This window comes from Crinia signifera, chromosome 9 (genome assembly GCF_055691185.1).
Source record: "Crinia signifera chromosome 9, ASM5569118v1, whole genome shotgun sequence".
Taxonomy (NCBI): Eukaryota; Metazoa; Chordata; class Amphibia; order Anura; family Myobatrachidae; genus Crinia; species Crinia signifera.
Window position 1 is genome coordinate 72,487,677 of NC_139225.1, and position 17,577 is coordinate 72,505,253.

Sequence of the window (17,577 nt, forward strand, 5' to 3'; positions counted from 1 at the left end):
AATACTGACACTAATAGTTTCCTGGACATCACATTATCAATGCCACACACAGCCTGACAGCCATTAATGATGATGATGATTACCATGTATGGCTGTGTTTGGTACAATTTTTGTACCACATACATCTATACATGGTAATCATCATCAATGGCTGCCAGGCTGTGTACCGTACTAGCAGGATATATCATCAATTTCTGGGGTTCGGTGTGTATTACGATTATATGATTTCCTTCCTTTCAGATCAAGGGGGTAAAGTCAGTGTATCTAAATATATTTTCGGGTAAAAGTTAAAGTCCCCTGATTTAGAAAGATGTGCAATGCTGGTATTTATTGTGTTGACCGCACATGTCACGGTTGCACTATGCACTTGCCAAGTTACCTTAGGGGTGAAGATTTCATTGCAAAGTGATTGACAGTCAGGGAGTAGCATCAAAAATACCGGGGTGTCTTCCCCAATTTTGCATCTTTGTTTGCTTATAGTGTTACTAGTGGCCGCAACACCCCAAATATGGTCAAAAGTATCACAATAAAGAAAACAATATAGGGTATAAGACTGCGAAAGACAGATCTGATACGGGTGACCTGTGCCTAAAACCATTCCTTTGTGACAATTGACTAACGTTATGTACCTAGTAAATGATTGATGAATTGTCATGTGCAATGAGGGAAGAATGTGCAAAATTGAGCATGGTACACAACCATGGCATATGGCGTGAAAGCGAGAAGTGCTTGAGAACACATCTGAGTTTGGGAAATATTTACACAGGTACAAGAAATATTTTGTGATTGTGATGGCGCTACCTCAATTAAACATGGCTTCGGGGAAAATATTTGTTTATCGGTATGTATTAGATGAAGCTTGCAGATTATTGCTTACCTACAATATTACTTGTTAGACATAATGCATATTTCTCCTGCCCCTTAGAATTGGACGACACTCGAAGTCTTTAGATACAGAGCGATTTGTCTGTGCCTTATGTAAGGGAAAACTGGCTCTGCTGACACCGACTGGAAAAGATGGCTCTCCCTCCTGCAATCGGATCAATCCTTTCGCCATGTTTGTCAAAGACAATTACGGGTCTACAAAGAAGGAAATGGTTGGAATGAGTCACGCAGAAGTAATGCGGAAACTTAGCGCTGACTTTTCTACCAAGACAAAAATTTCAAGTTAATTTTGGTATGAAAATTTATACTGATGGCAATTACCAGATTCATCTTCGTAACTATCCAGTTGTATTTTTAAACTCAATGTATTGTACTACAGAAGAATCAATGGTTGCAGCAGGAAGGCCTGAAGATATATAGGCATTAGATTACTAGTCAAGGTTTAACCTGGTTTCTTTATTTGATCCCCTTGTGATAATTGGCCTGAATAATGGAAAATAAAAATGCAAACTAATGCCGCCAATGTCTGACAGCCATTACTGTACATATAGTCTCAGCGTAGTAATTGGTGTAGTTAGATTATTAGCCTACAATAGGTACTATGGAGCAGTGTAACTGATGCACGCTGTTGTAATGTGATACTAGTATATCAATGTGAAAGTACTTACTGGCATGTTTGCATCTTTGTGACTGTGAAAATGTTAGAGGAATGTAATTTATCATTATTAATCCTTGGCAGCTGAGAGATGTGAATCTATTGAACAGCAAGACCTGAATAGGCATTACTTTGTGTGTGCATGTCTGTGTGTTTCTATTTCTGTGTCTGGTTTTTACTTTTTCTAATAAAACATTTCTATATATTGAAGAGCTTGGTGTATGTACTTTGTATATGGAAGAGCTATGCTTCAAGCTTGGGGAATTTGATCTTTATACATCTCGCACACAGCTGCACATGTGTTTCATAGACCTTTATTGTATCTTTCTGAGCGTTTTGTCAGATCCGCAGGAAACTTAAGAAAGTGGGCGATTGTCTGAAAATGTGGCCAGTGGTTGTAAAAATGCAGGCTTGTCCTGGGCATTATCCAATGTCTATTGCAAGCTCTAATGTACAGAATACATGGTGCCTGCTGGGTACAGTCTGTAGTCATGGGCCTACCCTTAAGCCCGATGTTCCTTGTTTTTGCGTATAAGCTGCATATTGTATCACATTGTGAATGAGTTGTGGTAGACCATGATAGTCTGCTATGCTAAATTGATTGAGGTTGTGACCTGCAGTTTTTTACTTTAGGGCAGTTATTGAAGCAGAGCAATGGAGATCTTGAGGTCTCTGGTTAATAATATGATTTAAATGTTCAAAGACAATTTTTCATAGTCTCTTGGTATGGATTAAAATGCGAACCAGTATTTATTTATTTTTTATTTTTTTGTATTCATCTCCTTAAGTTCTATGCCTCTGACTGTAAAACTAGGTATACACTTTACAGATTAGAGAAACAATCCATAGTTCTAGTTTTTGTTGTTAGTATTTAATAATTTTATTTGTCATCATAGATTAACCCAGCTAGCTTTGTTTGGAGACTAATAGAGGGTACAAACAGTGACACATACACTATTTTTCTCAGAAGCAAAATCGATTTGAAAATCCAAAGGGCTTTGAATGGTTTTTCTACATTCGATGCAGATTCGATCCTAATGCGCGCTCCCGTGTAGTGCAAATCAAATAGAAAAAAAGTCTTGTCAGGCAAGACTATATAGTACAGATCTGGGTAGTTGGGCGCCTACTATAGTTACTACGCCTATACCCCCACTATCCATTGTCGGCATGGAGTAGATTTTAAATAGTGTGGCAAGCCACCGTGCCTGAAGCGTGGCAAGCTGATGCGGAAAACTAAGCAAATAGCTTAGTGGGCGCCCAATTAACATATAAGTACTCAGATCTGTACTATATAGTCAAATCAAATGTATTTTGCATACAATTCAATGCGATCCCAATCAAATTGCAAGAAAAATCGCACTGTGTACTCGACCCTGTGACCTCTCTGCCTACTCTCATGGCTGAATTCCTGAATTTGCACATGTCTGATGTTAAAATTAATTGCTCAAAATATTTGGCATTGACCATCTTGACACCTGGCTTTGTAGTGGGGGAGCTTAAAGCTTTAATTCTCATTTCATTGGCACCTGTCTCAAGTAAAATACCTCTTTGGTCATTTTAATGAATGATAATTCTAACCTCCTTTCAGCTTAACTTCTCCCTCTTGCTTGTGAAGTTTAAAACTGACTTTCCAAAATGGACCACATTGGCTCAATAGAATAAATACAGTAAAAAATATTTGGCCAAAGGTTCTTTCCAATTGCAAAGCAATGGCCTCTTATTGCAGGTCACTTCATCTCATAATGTCGGTTCTTGGCTTCAGAAAATCCCTTGTTTTTTTTCAATAATCCTACTTTAGCTCCTACACACACATGCTGGCATAAATTCATACACCTCTTCTGTTTTAACCTGGACTCTCATTGCTGACACCTGACTCACAACCCAGAATTTCCGCTGACTTAGTACAAAGTATTGTCTCCCTGATAAAGATGCCCTGTACATCTTCACCAGATATTTTCAGGCCTCTCTGACCTCTGATGGAGGTGTGGCCTGGCACCCCACTCAATATCTGATGGTTGTACCCGGTGCTGAAACTTTTGGCAACAGGTCTGAGAGATGTTGGGGAAAAAAATACTGGTCATCAGCTCCCAGACACACCTGCATTCTGGCTCCCCAATTTAATGGATATGTTGATCTACCAATTAAAGAAATGCTTTCTTTGCCATCTTAAGAACACAGTAAGGGCAGTTATCCCTCGCCTCTGGAGGACCCATACCTTTTAAATCGACCATGTTCTGGTCAACCACCCTTTGTGTCTAATTTAAGCCAGGTGAACTAGGTCCCTCTTTACCATGACAATGAACTTGATCCCAAAAACCTTTCCAGCACATTTCAACCTTGCCCCAAAAGAACCAGCTGATAGGTCAGTAATTTTCTCGTTCACCCAAATTAGTGTTGACAAGAACAAGGTTAGAGAACACTCAGTCAAGCTTAGTGAGCTAGAATAACATAGAAGCTTTAAAGGGAGGATGGTGCTTGAAATCATTGTTCCTCCTCTGGTTGCCTACAAGGAAACGTGCTTTCATGTTTGCTTTGCACAAAAAAAGGGCCTAACAGGCAAGGGTATTGCTGCTAGTAATATTGTACCTAAATTAACAATTTTATTGGATCATCAAGAACTTCAGGGAGAGGGAGGTTGAATAATTGTGAAGAAGGCTTCAGGGTGCAAAACATCAGGGCCGCCTCCTAAAGTTGATTTCAGCTGCAGGATTGGGGCACCACTAGTACATTGCTCGCTCTGGAATGGCAACAGTCAGGTGTGAGTGCATTTGCATGTACAATGTGTCAAGATAGGCAGCAATCAAGCCACTAAAGGAAAAGTTATATTCTGCAAAAGGTACAGGGATTTGGCTACTGAGGAATTCCCTATTTTCTTTGTTTGGTGCATCTGGAGAAGAAAAGGTGAGTACTACAATCTGTCCTGTGTCATGCCAACAGTAAAGCATCCTGAGACCATTCTTGTGTAGGGGTTGCTTTTCAGCCAAGGGAGTGGGCTCACTCACAATTTTGCCTAAGAACATAGCTATGACTAAAGAATAGTACCAAAATATCTTTAAAGACCAACTTCTACAAACCATCCAAGAACAGTTTGACTAACAATGCCTGTTGTTGGAGCACTTTGCCACGAGGCAAAAGTCATAACTGCGTGGCTCGGGGAACAAAACATCCACATTTTGAGTCCATGACCAGAAAACTGCCCAAATCTTAATCTCATTGAGAACTTGTGGTAAATCCTCAAGAGACAGGTGCACAAACTCTGACAAACAATGGGCGGCAATAACTCAGTGTGTGTGGTCCTGTAGTTGATTAACAGCATGCCAGGGCAAATTGCAGAGGTCTTGAAAAAGAAGGGTCAACACTGCAAATACATTTTATGTAATTGGCTTGCTTGTTTGTTCAGATAATTGACAATGTTGTTATGCTGTGCCCATGGGATTCAGTCAACATCCGGCCATCAGAATCGCAATGGTACTTACAGGGGTTAAGCTTCAGGGGTGCGGTAGGTTAAGTTTAGGCTGTGGGGGAGGGAGATGGTTAGCAAGGCCAGTAGCTGTCAAACTTGCTCCTCAAGGCATCCAAACTGTTCAGGTTTTAACGCTATCCATGACCATGCACAGATGGTTAAATTAAATAGAATGAGCTACTAATTGTCACCTGTGCCCAAGCATGTTTAGCGTGAAATCCTGGACTAATAAGGTGTTTTAACCCTTTATGGGCCAACTGAATTTGAAAAATGTTTGCTTGGCAATTTTCACACCTATTTTGACAAAGTTCTGACCAGCCAGGGTGCTCATGCTTTGGCCGGGGGACCATATATAAAAAAAATGGCCCCTGGCTGTGGTATGACACTGCTGACTGTTTGAGCCTGGTGCTGGTTTCCAAAATACAGGGGACCTCTAATCCTTTTGTCCCCCTGTATTTTGGGAACTAGGACCGAGCCAAAAGCCTGGTGCTGATTATACAAATACAGGGGGAACCCAGCTTCTCTTCCACCCCCCCCCCCCCCCCCCACCCACTTTTATTTCTGTGACAAGGACTGGCATGTAACCGGGGCTGGTTATAGCCGGGTAGGGGACCCAACGCTGTTTTTTTATTTGTTTGTTTATTCTATTTTACTACACAGAGAAACTTGCACAGGTCTGACTGATTTTGACTGATCTTATTGATCCATGCAGGCTTCAGCCAAATATGACTGGACAATGAGGAATATTTTCCAGTCGTATTTCTTGCTGAATTAGTGGCCGAATTCAGCAGCCCTCCCTCCCAAAACCCGGGCAATGCCTGTGTGGTTTTGCTGGGTTTGTGTGCACCGACAGAACATGTGCGGCTGACCGATAATCTGTTGGACTGAGTTTTCAAACCGACCAAACTGGTCTGAATTGGACCCATAAGAAGGGTAAGCTACTAGCCTCTTCTACATAGCTTTCAATAGCATTATTTAGGCCAGCCCCACTAACACGCTGTAGAACAGCCCATCAGTTAAATTGTATGGTACAAGTGTAGCCGTAAGATAAATTAGATGTGATTTGGTCACAGATTGATAAATTGCATGCAATATATTTTATCTATATATCTGCCTGTCTCCGAAACACTGCCATCTGTTGGCAATGAGTGAAACTATATCTTTCTCTCTCACACATGCACAAACACAGAAGGCAGCAGACTAGCTTTCAAAGCTTCTGCTTTGAGTGGGCTTACTAGTGTGAAATAAGCACTCAAGTACAAAATCTGACATGCAGGACTACCAAGGGAAATCTGATGTCATGTCAAGCATCAGATAAATTGGCTTAGTGTATGGCCACCTTTTTAAAAACAGAATAAACACGATTAAGAAGCTCCTGATGAGTTGGAGTGGAAGGTCATTTCCAAGATCTAGCAATCTGATATTTGGCTGCACAAGAAATATGTAGAACCAGTTTAATATCCGGTTTGGAAGGCTGGCATACCCGGACATACATAAACAACAAGGAAGGTGAGAGTGGGGGACATGAGGATTTCGGAAGTTATCATAGATTGAACCATTGACCAAAATGGCAATAATTGGACATGTCCACCAAGTATGAAAAAATTGATCTCACATGGCTAGTTTTGCCAGCAGAGATTACAGTTGGTCGGCTACATTTGTAGAAGTTCCGGAACAAGATACCAACAAGAGTAAACTTTATAAGAGTTCCCCTTAATGGAGACACTAAGGGAACATTTCCATATATTAAGACGAATTGCCTCCAAACTCTCTCCCAGAGACCTATCCAAGTTACATTCTAAGGAAAGTTCATAGTCATCCAGAGCTGGGCGATCCTGGAACAGGACAGAATGATAGATGTGGCAGATAAGGCTCCTGTCAGTCAGATGATGAATAGAAAGGCGTTCCATTGCAGTGGAATGTAGTTAGGGGATGTAAGAGATGAGGTTACAAAGTTCTGGACTTGGAGATATTGGTAAAAACAGGACTGAGGGATGGAGTGTCTCTCACAGAGTTCAGAGAAGGATTGAGGAGCAGTCCCACCAAGGAAGTGACTAAAGCATGTAATGCCAGCTTTCAGACAGATAAAAGCCATGTCAGGTGAATTGCCATGTAGAAAAGAGGGATAATGCCATAAAGGGTTTTTATGGTGAGGGTTAAGTAGACAGCGCAAACCTGGAGGAGAGAAGATTCCAGATAGACAAAGTCCAGGCAAATGAAGGAACCAATATGGCTGAGCAGGGCCTGTGTTGGCGAAGAAGCCAAGGCAGATCAGAAACCGAAGCAACCTTGCCCAGATCAGATCCAAGTTAACCCAATGATTGGTTGCTATAGGAAGGCTATGGTATAAGTGGTTAAAAATGTCTAGGTCGACCACTAATGTTGGACAGTGACTAGGTCGACACCTGAAAAGAGGTCAATATACTATAGGTCAACAATGACAGAAGGTCGACACAAGCTTAAGGTTGACTTGGACATGGCTACCTCTGAAAAAGTTGTCAACCTTTTCGGTGTCAGAGTCGGAAAAAGGTAAAGTAATTTGGGGAGTACATTCATTTTGTTTGCATTTATGCGGCCTATCCAAAAAATTAAACAGTCTGTCCAGAGACATCCTGTTCAATGGCCCACATTCTGAGGAAGCCGCTGACATTTTCAATGTGTCAAAGGGCAGTATTCAATATAAAATATCGCCGTGTGCAGCGAATCCTGTTTAGGATTCGCTGCACACTCGCTGTGTTCCGGAGGGCTGGCTGCCACTCGCTCTCCCTGTATTCAATGTCGGAGGGGCGAGTTGCCCCTCACGGCGAATCTTAACCCGTGCCGTGGGATGGTGGTAGGCAGGGAGATGGAAGTCTCCCTGCCTGCCCCAGAACGTATGTGGGGGGGAGGTGGGCTCCCCGGGAGCCAGGCAGCACAGGCTGCCCCCCGGGAGAGCCAACAGGGGACCGGGTATTCACTGTACCCGATCGTGCATATGTAATGATCGGGTGCAGTGAATATATGAATATCTAATGAGCGGCTCGGCTCCCGGCCCCCTGCTGGCTGCTCTGTGTAAAAAATAAAAAGTTGTTTTTTTTATTAAAATAAATATTCATGTGCTATAAGCACATGAATGAAAATAGCATGCCCCTTCACAGAATAAAATTCCTGATTTTTTGACACCAAAATTAAAACAAAAAAAAACTTTTATTTTAATAGTTCACATTCCACTTCTCCATGAAAAGATGGAGAATTGCTACACGGAGAGACACGGCGAAAATCAGTCAGAAAGACGGCGAGAAGTGCACATTGAATAGGGTTGCTCGCTTTTTGAGAGCAAAAGTCTCCGTCCAATGCGAGAAAAGCACAAACTCGCCATAAAACACGGCAAATTTTTCTCATTGAATATTGCCCATAGAGTGTATTAGGAGCCGCCCATGTTAAACCTCCGACTGACCAACTCCAGATAAGGCTCAAGGAAACACCAACGCCAGCGATAGTTGGGAGAAGATAGCAAGGAGACGGAGACCATTAGCCCTACCAATCACTGAGAAGCAGGAGAAGAACACCCAGTGGCAAAGTATACATGTTTTTAACACCATCTAACAAACTGTGAATGCCTAAATCTGGTTCATAAACCGTGCCTCTCAAGCAGAGTTACAATATGCATTGGCTACATGTAAATGAAGCTTATTATCCTGCCCTGAGTATAGCAGGATACTAAGCCGCTGAGAACTGTGGTTACTAAACGGCTGTAAATGTGATGGAGAAATACTGCTGGAAAGTTTGTGCTTTGACAGAACTGCATGCACACGAACATCCAGCCTTTAACAGTGTTTTGGCAGCATTGCTTGTGTTGGTGTACTGTTACAATTAGAACTGCATCTTGAATGTGGCTTTTCCTGATCACCACTAATTGAAGTAGAAGTGTTCATCATACTTTGATAGATAGTGCTATAAGTTAATAATAGATTGGTTTGTAATTTCAGTGTGATACCGGCTGGTGTTAATTGATATTTTTTTCTATATGTGTTATTTTATTAAATTGTCTCAATTCCACAAGTGCTGTTTTCAGTTTTGATTATTGGTATAAAAATACCTGTGGTTGGAAACCAGAATTCTTAAGCCCAGAAAACTGTAACCATCCCCTCCCGCAGCCTAATCCTCAAACTAATATTACCCTCAGTACTCCCTTTGCTTTTCTGTCCGCATTGTAAGGTTCGGGATTCCAGTATCCCTTCAGAAAACCTGCACAGCAATGGCCGCCGCACATGTGTGGTCAACATACCACACAAGTGCAGGAGTCCTGCTACCATTCAAAGCACATCGCAGGGACAAAACACAATTCAGTCTTGTACTTGAAAAATGAAAAATCTATAAAGCCAGAAGTTTAAAGAGCAAATACAGTATTATACAGTACAGTGTGATTTCCTGAATAAGCGCTGTTGTTGAAGATGTTCAATAGTACAGCTCACCAAAAAAAATACACTCGCACACATATATATATATACATATATTATATATATATATTACCACAAAATGTTGATGCACTGAATTTTATTCACTAAAGACATTTTTCCAGTCTCCTGAGTGCTATCTTTATTTGTTAGGTATTGGATGTGGAGGATTGAACCCCCTCACAGAGGAGGGCACCGATGCAAGTGGAGTGAGTGCTGGAGTTATAAGTTTATATAACACTACAAACACCAGGTGGTGCAGGAGCCATTGTCCCAGTGATATGGGGAAGCAGTTGCCAAAACTCCTAAATGAAATACTCCAATATGGTGTGTGTGTGTGTGTGTGTGTGTGTGTGTGTGTGTGTGTATGTATGTATGTGTATATATATATATATATGTATGTATGTATATATATATATATATATATGAAAATAATATACAGTACTGTGCAAAAGTTTTAGATCGGTGTGGAAAAATGGGTACTTATATGTTAGTTGGGTGCCCACTAAGCTATTTGCTTAGATTTCCGCGTCTCCTCACGGGGCTGGCTATGCTTGCCACGCTTCGGGCTCGGTGGCTCTTAATCCATCACCAAAATGCAAAGTGAATGAACAGAAGTGAAATCTAAATCAAATCAATATTTGATGTGGCTGCCCATTGCTTTCAAAACAGTATTGTGTCCTGGATGTATTGGGACCCTATCCAGGACACAATACTAAGAAATGACAACTGTCAAATACCAGTGCAAGAACAGGAACTGACAATTCTGCTATTATGTCATACAAGCCATCACTATGTTGTGTCCAATGTGTTGCAATGGGTTCACTTAAATAAGATATTATTCTCGTTGGTACATATAAATAAACATTTTTTTCCCTCTAAAACATCAAGACTGTAAAATAATATAAAGGCACATATATATTTAGTAAATTCTTTAATTTAAACCAGTTATGGCAACATCAATATAAAACAATATAATATAATAATTTAAGGACTTTACAATGGTACAAAAACTTAGGTCACACAACAGTCTTTGAAAATCAGAATTGACAATAATATAAAATAATAATGGAATGAAGGGATGTAAGTATTTGAACTTATAAAGTGCAGATGTGTTCTACTACTATATGCAGCCTGAAGGCAGGGTACTGTAGTATGATGGCTACAAAGTGAACTAAGGAAGTGACCACTACACAATGTTGGGTGTATAAATGTCTGACACCTTTTCAGTGCACATAGGAAAATCATGCAGATCATATGAATTAGTGTTTTCATTGTGCTTTTTAATATTGAACATTGTCATTTTGTTTTATTTTGTACATTTTAAGTTAAACAGCTATATATTAATATATTGCTATCTTATATTTGTGAATTCCAATCTACAAATTGGGTGAAATTTATTAGGATGAGAGGTTCAGAAAGTTAATGTACAGTATAGGAATGTTCTTATTGGCCCTTATTCAGATCTGATTGCAGTACAAATGTGTTTGGAAAATGGAAAAACCATGTGCACTGCAGGTGGGGCAGATGTAACGGACAGAGAGAGTTAAATTTGGGTGGGGTGTGTTGAAAATGTGTTGAAATCTAAATTGCAGTGTAAAAATAATGCAGAGAAACAAAATAACTCACCCAAATCTAACTCTCTCTGCACATGTTACATCTGCCCCACCTGCAGTGCACATGTTTTTGACCATTTTCCAAACATATTTGTACTGTGATCAGATCTGAATATAGGCCATTGTGTGAGGAGGATTGTCAAAAAGGTGACATAGGAAAAAAACTTGCTAATATGAAAAAAAAAAAAAAGGTTAAAATGTTTTGGTGAAGAAATGAGGGGCGTGGTCTTGGAAATTGTTATATTCATCGGTCCCGGCCACCAGTACCGTTGCAGGAAAAGTTCGGGGACGCTCTGGATCCTGTAATAAAAAAAGTAAATGATCAGTTCAATATGCTGCTCTCCCAGGGCCATTTATTACAGGTTGTACATACAAATATGTCCCATTCTGTGAGCTCCTATGTACAGATGTGTCTTTCTTACTGTTGCCTTATGTGTGCCAAATAACTCTTATTGGTGCACCAGGTCCCGTGCAACTTGCTGGTGCAGAGCATTTTTTTTGCTCAAACTGTGCATCTTATTTATAGGAATAAACAACTGGGAACGACAACGCTACATTGTACTGATCAATTTGATGTGTGACATTCGTACATCTGGATGTGAGTGCGTCTGTATCTGTGTAAGAAGGGATCTTCTGTGAGTCGCTGTTGCTTTTTAGCACACTGAGTTCAGCTGTGCTTCATCTGCGATATTACACGTGTGTAAAACCAATTCTGGTGTATCTCAGGTGTCCCAGGTATCTTGCACTACATGGCGTACAGACAACCAGTAATGAGGACACATCTATAACCACATAGCCCAGTGGTTCCCATTCTACTTTAGCTCATGGAATCCTATCAAAAATACAGAATTTAATGAGCGACTCCATGTCATTCCGCATGCCAAAGCTAGTCCGCTAGATTCTCAAACCCTAACTAAAGCAGATACAGGCTTGTTACATCTGTCTGGAACCTCATCAGTTTCTGCATTAAGATTGTGCACATCCTCTTCTTATTTCCTCTTCACACTGCCACTAAGCCAAGAAAAGACACTTATGACAAGAAAGGTTCATATAAACAAGTCTGCAAACACTCCTTTCTGTTGCGGTCTGGGATGTGGAGAGGCATAGAACTTTCCAGAACACGTTTGATGATGAGTCACCATTTCTGGAGTGAGGCATTAGTGGACAGTCTCTGCGCTCAGTGGCAGCATGGATATAAGTCATCATTGCCTCACTCATTACAATACATACATACATATTTAAGACCGACAAAATGTTGTCTTCATGCCATAATGAACTTTTGTCTTGTAGATCCTTAATATACAATGATAGAACCTTTGTGAATTGCAAAACCCAGTTCGAGAGCATGCAAAGAAATATGAACTAAATTGCCCACATTGTATGGACGCTTACACCACAGAACTAGGATACTAATGTTCATCCCTTTGCCATCAAATTAAGTAATAACATGATATATGGAAAAAGAGAACCAATGGAGCAGTTGCAGCTGCTGTATAATATAGAGAAAACCAAGACAAAAGCTGATGGTGATGAATGATTACTGACCTCAACTGGATAAGCTTCAGTGGGAACGTAGCGGATCACAAATCCACATCTTCTCCTGTTGGACATGTTGGGTTCGCTGGCGTGGACAGTCAGTCCATCATGTACCTGACAGCATTAATAAGAATAAACATATACTGTTCACTACACAGGGCTCCCACAGTGCGCTCACATCTATCACTGACCAGAGCTGGAATCTAAACATCTATATCATACATCTGACAGGCATATACTGCTGGACCTGATTTATAACAGGTGATTATCAATGCTCTTGGCTATGTATGACATCATATTGATATTCATGCATTAGCGTAAAGGCTATTTCAACCCCAATGTAGATTTTTTTTTAAACATTTTCCTCAACTCCATTTTCCCATCTAATCCCACCCCATAACTGTATTAGGTGGATCCCTTCCTGGAATCCCCTCTGAACACAAGGTAGCGGCCAAGGTAGAGTATTATTAAGACATTGCAGGTAACATATAGAATTGTAACTACACAACTGCAGTCCCTTTGGTAAAGCATCAGAGTAAGCAACTTTTATACATTTCCGCTATAAAGGAAGGTTTAACTGATCATATACAGAAAAAGTAACTCTTTTAGGATATGTTTTACTTACAGACATTTGTCCGGCTTTGAGTGGACACTCAACTAAATCTTCTACATTGACCAGGTGTTTTGGGATCTCCTGGTTTGATGTCAGCATGTTCCCTGCTATGTCTGCAGTCCTGTGCTCTAGAACCCCCTGTTTGTGACTCCCTGGAAGAAGACATATCACAGTCACTGCATAAATATCCCATTCCTAATCCTTATCTATAGCCTGGAATGGGCTACATTTAATCATAATAGTACAGCTAAATCATCTTCATGATATATGTATAACACAGATAACATTGGGATTACAATGTACATACATGTTAACAGATTATACCTGGAATGATTTGCAGGACTCCGTTCTCTGTGTCCACATCATCCAGTGCCAGCCACACAGAAGCCACTGGTCCTCCCTCAAATCCCCAGTATCTGCAATGCAGAAAGGAGCCATTTGTGATTTGTCCACAACTAACAAATAGACCATGTGACTGGCCACACACATTCCATCTACAAGGCACCTTTCCTACTTACTTGATGTCCTGATGCCAGGCAACATAGGGGGCTGTGTTGTCTTTGTGCGGGACGTCGGTGGAAGGATATTTACAGATGAAGCGTGAGTCCAGGAGAATGACATTGGGACCCAGCACAGCGGTGATTGCTCTCAGGAGATTGGGGTGGACGGCCAGGTTCATCACCCACTCATACTGCATATGGATGTTGTGCAGATTGTACTGAGTGTACTCCTTGCCTGAAAATATAGGTTTCTATCATTATATAAATATTCAGCATGTGCATGTATACAAAATGTAACAGTGTGAGGATTATGGGGCAGGTATAGTGGGTTATCGTAGGGTTTGTCTTTTATATACTCCAAGTAGAGCTAAAGACAACAATAAAATATGCTGGAATAAGAAAGTAAATCTAAAGTTGGCCATGCACACACAGATTTATCTTCAGATCTGGCTGGTTGGAACCAAAACATGGTTATGGATGAGAGCAAATGACAGTTGACCATTTGCTTGGAAATGCTGGAAAACTGACAAACTGTCACTCATCCATAACCATGTTTTTGTTCCAACCATCCAGATCTGAAGATAAATCTTACTAGTGTATGGGCACCTTTAGACAAATAAATATATGTGGCCTCCTGCGCTGACAGTGGTAGTGAGAGGGAAGGGACATGAGAGGTTCTGTCTGATACATCCTGCCTTGAATCTAGATTTCACAGGCAGATAAGATAAAACCATTTCAATACATATTTCTTTTCATGTATGGGAGGACATTAAATAGCAATAATTTCTAAATTGCAAATAAAATTGTCTTCCCAATAATGTGCTCAAAATATGTTATGGTCACTGGCTAGAGCTATACCCATATATAATATACCCGATTGCTGATATTTCATGCTGTCATGTCACAGAGATACAGTAGCATATCGGGTGCGTGTAGGCCTTGTGCATGCCTTGTGAATGTTATACTGGGCGGGATGTACTAACCAGTGGTGGTACATCCCGCCGCCCATCATGCTGATGCTCTTTGCATATGTACTGACATATGTGATGAGCAGCGCAAAGGGTCGCTCTCCCGATATGAGCTGCCCTTTGCGATCCCCGCTGCTGCCTGACCTGGTAGTCCCTCTGCGCATGCAAAGAGATGCTTGCAGCAGCAGGGCATGCTGGGAGGGATCTGTGTCGGATCATTACACAGCAGCACTGTGGAGGAAAGCCATAGGCTTTCGTACATAGAAAAATGTGGTAAAACCCCAGGAATTATTTTTTTACCGCATTTTTGCCTTAGTACATCCCACCCACTGAGAGATAGGCAGTATAGGACTAGGTGGAGGAGACAGGTGTAAGTATATACAGTCAAAAAATTAAAACACATCTCCACATAATATGCAGAAGGATAACACAGAGGCAATGCCAGGTGCAGCAGCTAAATGACTATAAATATATACAACATTCTGGACACTGATTCACCACCGATACCATACTGTGATGTTCTAGGTAACACAAGTTTTTAAATCTGTAAATTATTTGTATACTCACCAAACTTTTCCTCCAGTTTCTCATAGTCGCTGTTGGCTTGGCGCAGTTCTCTCCTATCCAGCACGTCTATTGCTGTGAGGAAGCCATTGGCATCATAGAGAGTCTTCATGTGATTAGCATCAGCCATTGTGCTGTTATTAGAGGATAGGCAGCTGCTGGTATAATGCAGAGATAACTGAATTCTTCTAACTCTGACTTATATACAAGCCTCAGAGGGAAGCCCAGCCCATACACCTATTATAGGGAACAGGTTATTTTGCCTAGTCAAAGTTTCCTTGATGACAGAGTGAACATCTTAGCCCCGGTTGGGTAGTTGCTGTTTTACACGTTATTAAATATAAGATAAGACAATTTCCTGTTTCAGTCACCAGCCTCATACAATGTGACATAAGTGTGACAAGTGTCCAGCACTGGGAATTCCAAGCTATTCAGGAAACAAACTGAGTAAATATATAGTAAATATAGTAAATTAAGAATAAGAATACAAATTTTCTTATTCGTATTCTGAATACGAATGCATACGACTAGTATAGCGGTCAGAGGTGTAACTATAGCACCGCAGCCCCCGCCATCGCGGGGGGGCGCTGTGCATGTGGGGGCGCCGGGGGCTGCGGTGCTATAGTTTAACCCCCCCCCCCTTAATCCCCCGCAGACTTACCTATCGCGCTGGTCCCGGCGGCTCCGTTCTTCTGCTGAGGACCACCACAAAATGGCTGCCCCCATATAGCACACAGTTCTCTGAAACTGTCTGCTGTATGGGGGCGGCCATTTTCTGGTTGTCCTCAGCAGAAGAACGGAGCCGCCGGGACCAGCACGATAGGTAAGGCTGTGGGGGATTGAGGGGGGGTTTGCATGGGCGGCGGGGGCGGCGGGGTAGGGGTGCTCGGCGGGGCGGCGACGGGGGGTGGGCGTCCCCCCCTAATGGTGGGGGGGGGGCGCCCAAAACGTAGCTACGCCACTGATAGCGGTATACAAATTCATATTCCGGAGGGGAATTTACAAAGCAGTCATATTGGACTGATATGTATTTTCCAATGTCGTATGGATTCGTATTTTTGACGATACAAATTCCTTATTTTAAATACAAATTTGTATCGGCAGCCTGCATGGATCAGTAAGATCCACGCAGGCTTCAATGTAAAAAGAAAGGATAAATAAATCAATACTTTAAAAAAACGGTGTGGCGTCCCCCCTTACGACCGTAACCAGCCCCGGTCCTGGTTTTAACAAATCAGGGAGCAAACCGTGTAGGGGTTCCCTCTATTTTTTAAAAGCAGCACCAGGACCAAGGGCCGGTCTTAATTCTCAAAATATGGGATACAAAACCAGTAGGGGTCCCCCGTATTTTAATAACCAGCACCAAGCCCAACCAGCCAGCAGGGTAATGCCACAGCCGGGAGACACTTATTATATAAGGTCCCATGGCCAAAGCATTAACCCTCTGACTGGTCAGCCTGGGCAGGGGTCCAATGAAGGGGTCCCCCCTCCAGAACTTACCTGCCTGAGCTGAAACCTGGTTCTCCAAGTCCCAGTATGTGGTCCAGGCTTGCTGGGACTCTTAGTTTTTTTTCTATTTTTTACAACAACATCCGCCCGGTACCCACAGCCCAGGGGTACCGGGGACAGCACCAGGCTTCAGCCTTGGCAGGTAAGTTCTGGAGGGGGGACACAATTATTGGGGGGGGTCCCCACTTCCCCAGGACCCCTGCCCAGGCTGACTGGTCAGTAGGGATTAATGATTTGGACGGGAGGACTTGTATAAAAAGTCTCCCCCCGGCTGTGGCATTACCCTGCTGGCTTGTTGGGCCTGGTGCTGGTTCTTAAAATACAGGGGACCCCTGTTCATTTTGTCCCCCATATTTTGGGAACCAGGACCGGCCCTGGGGCCTGGTGTTGGTTTTAAAAACACAGGAATCCCCTATTTGGCTTGGGGGGGGGGATAAAATTATTTATTCAATTATGGTTTGGTTTTTTTACAATGAAGCTTGCACGGATCTGACTAATCCATGCAGGCTAAAGCCAACTACGCCTGGAAATTTAAGTGTATTTTCCAGGCATATTTGGCCAGCAATTAGTGGCCGTTTACCGCTATTTAGTGGCCGCTTAGTAAATTAGGAATCACCATTTTTTTGGAATGGTGATTCCTATTCTTATTCTGTCAATGACATATGCATTCATATTTGTAAATACAAATACGAATGTGCCACAAATACAAATACAAATTGATGTATTTTCGGGATAGTACATCACGAAAATACGAATACGTATAAAATAGGCGTATTTTTCTATGCAAATATGCCAATTTTATGTGTTTTGTCGTAAGTAAATTACCCCCTGT

General features: G+C 41.7%; 2 protein-coding genes across 2 annotated transcripts in view; one reads left to right on the forward strand and one right to left on the reverse strand.

Moving 5' to 3' along the window:
* The window catches only part of GCNA (germ cell nuclear acidic peptidase), a 43,876-nt gene extending 42,126 nt beyond the window's left edge, over nt 1–1,750 (forward strand). The window contains exon 12 of the mRNA XM_083159225.1: nt 926–1,750. Coding sequence (XP_083015351.1) covers nt 926–1,172 — 247 coding nt within the window. The 3' untranslated portion in view covers nt 1,173–1,750. The remainder of the gene's footprint in view (nt 1–925) is intronic.
* Nucleotides 1,751–11,178: 9,428 nt separating this feature from the next.
* On the reverse strand, nt 11,179–15,392 carry LOC146036614 (putative alpha-ketoglutarate-dependent hypophosphite dioxygenase). Its single transcript, XM_083160560.1, has 6 exons — nt 15,240–15,392; nt 13,723–13,939; nt 13,529–13,620; nt 13,217–13,356; nt 12,601–12,705; nt 11,179–11,355 (listed from the first exon to the last, which is right to left on the reverse strand). Exons 1-6 carry the CDS (start codon nt 15,364–15,366, stop codon nt 11,248–11,250), a joined length of 789 nt encoding a protein of 262 aa, XP_083016686.1. The 5' UTR covers nt 15,367–15,392; the 3' UTR covers nt 11,179–11,247.
* Nucleotides 15,393–17,577: the final 2,185 nt, after the last annotated feature.

Coding starts and splice junctions, on each gene's coding strand:
- LOC146036614 (XM_083160560.1), bottom strand. CDS start 15,366: ATGGCTGATGCTAATCACATGAAGACTCTCTATGATGCCAATGGCTTC. Junction 13,940..15,239: donor GAAACTGGAGGAAAAGTTTG/GTGAGTATACAA, acceptor CTATATTTTCAG/GCAAGGAGTACACTCAGTAC. Junction 13,621..13,722: donor GCCTGGCATCAGGACATCAA/GTAAGTAGGAAA, acceptor TCTGCATTGCAG/ATACTGGGGATTTGAGGGAG.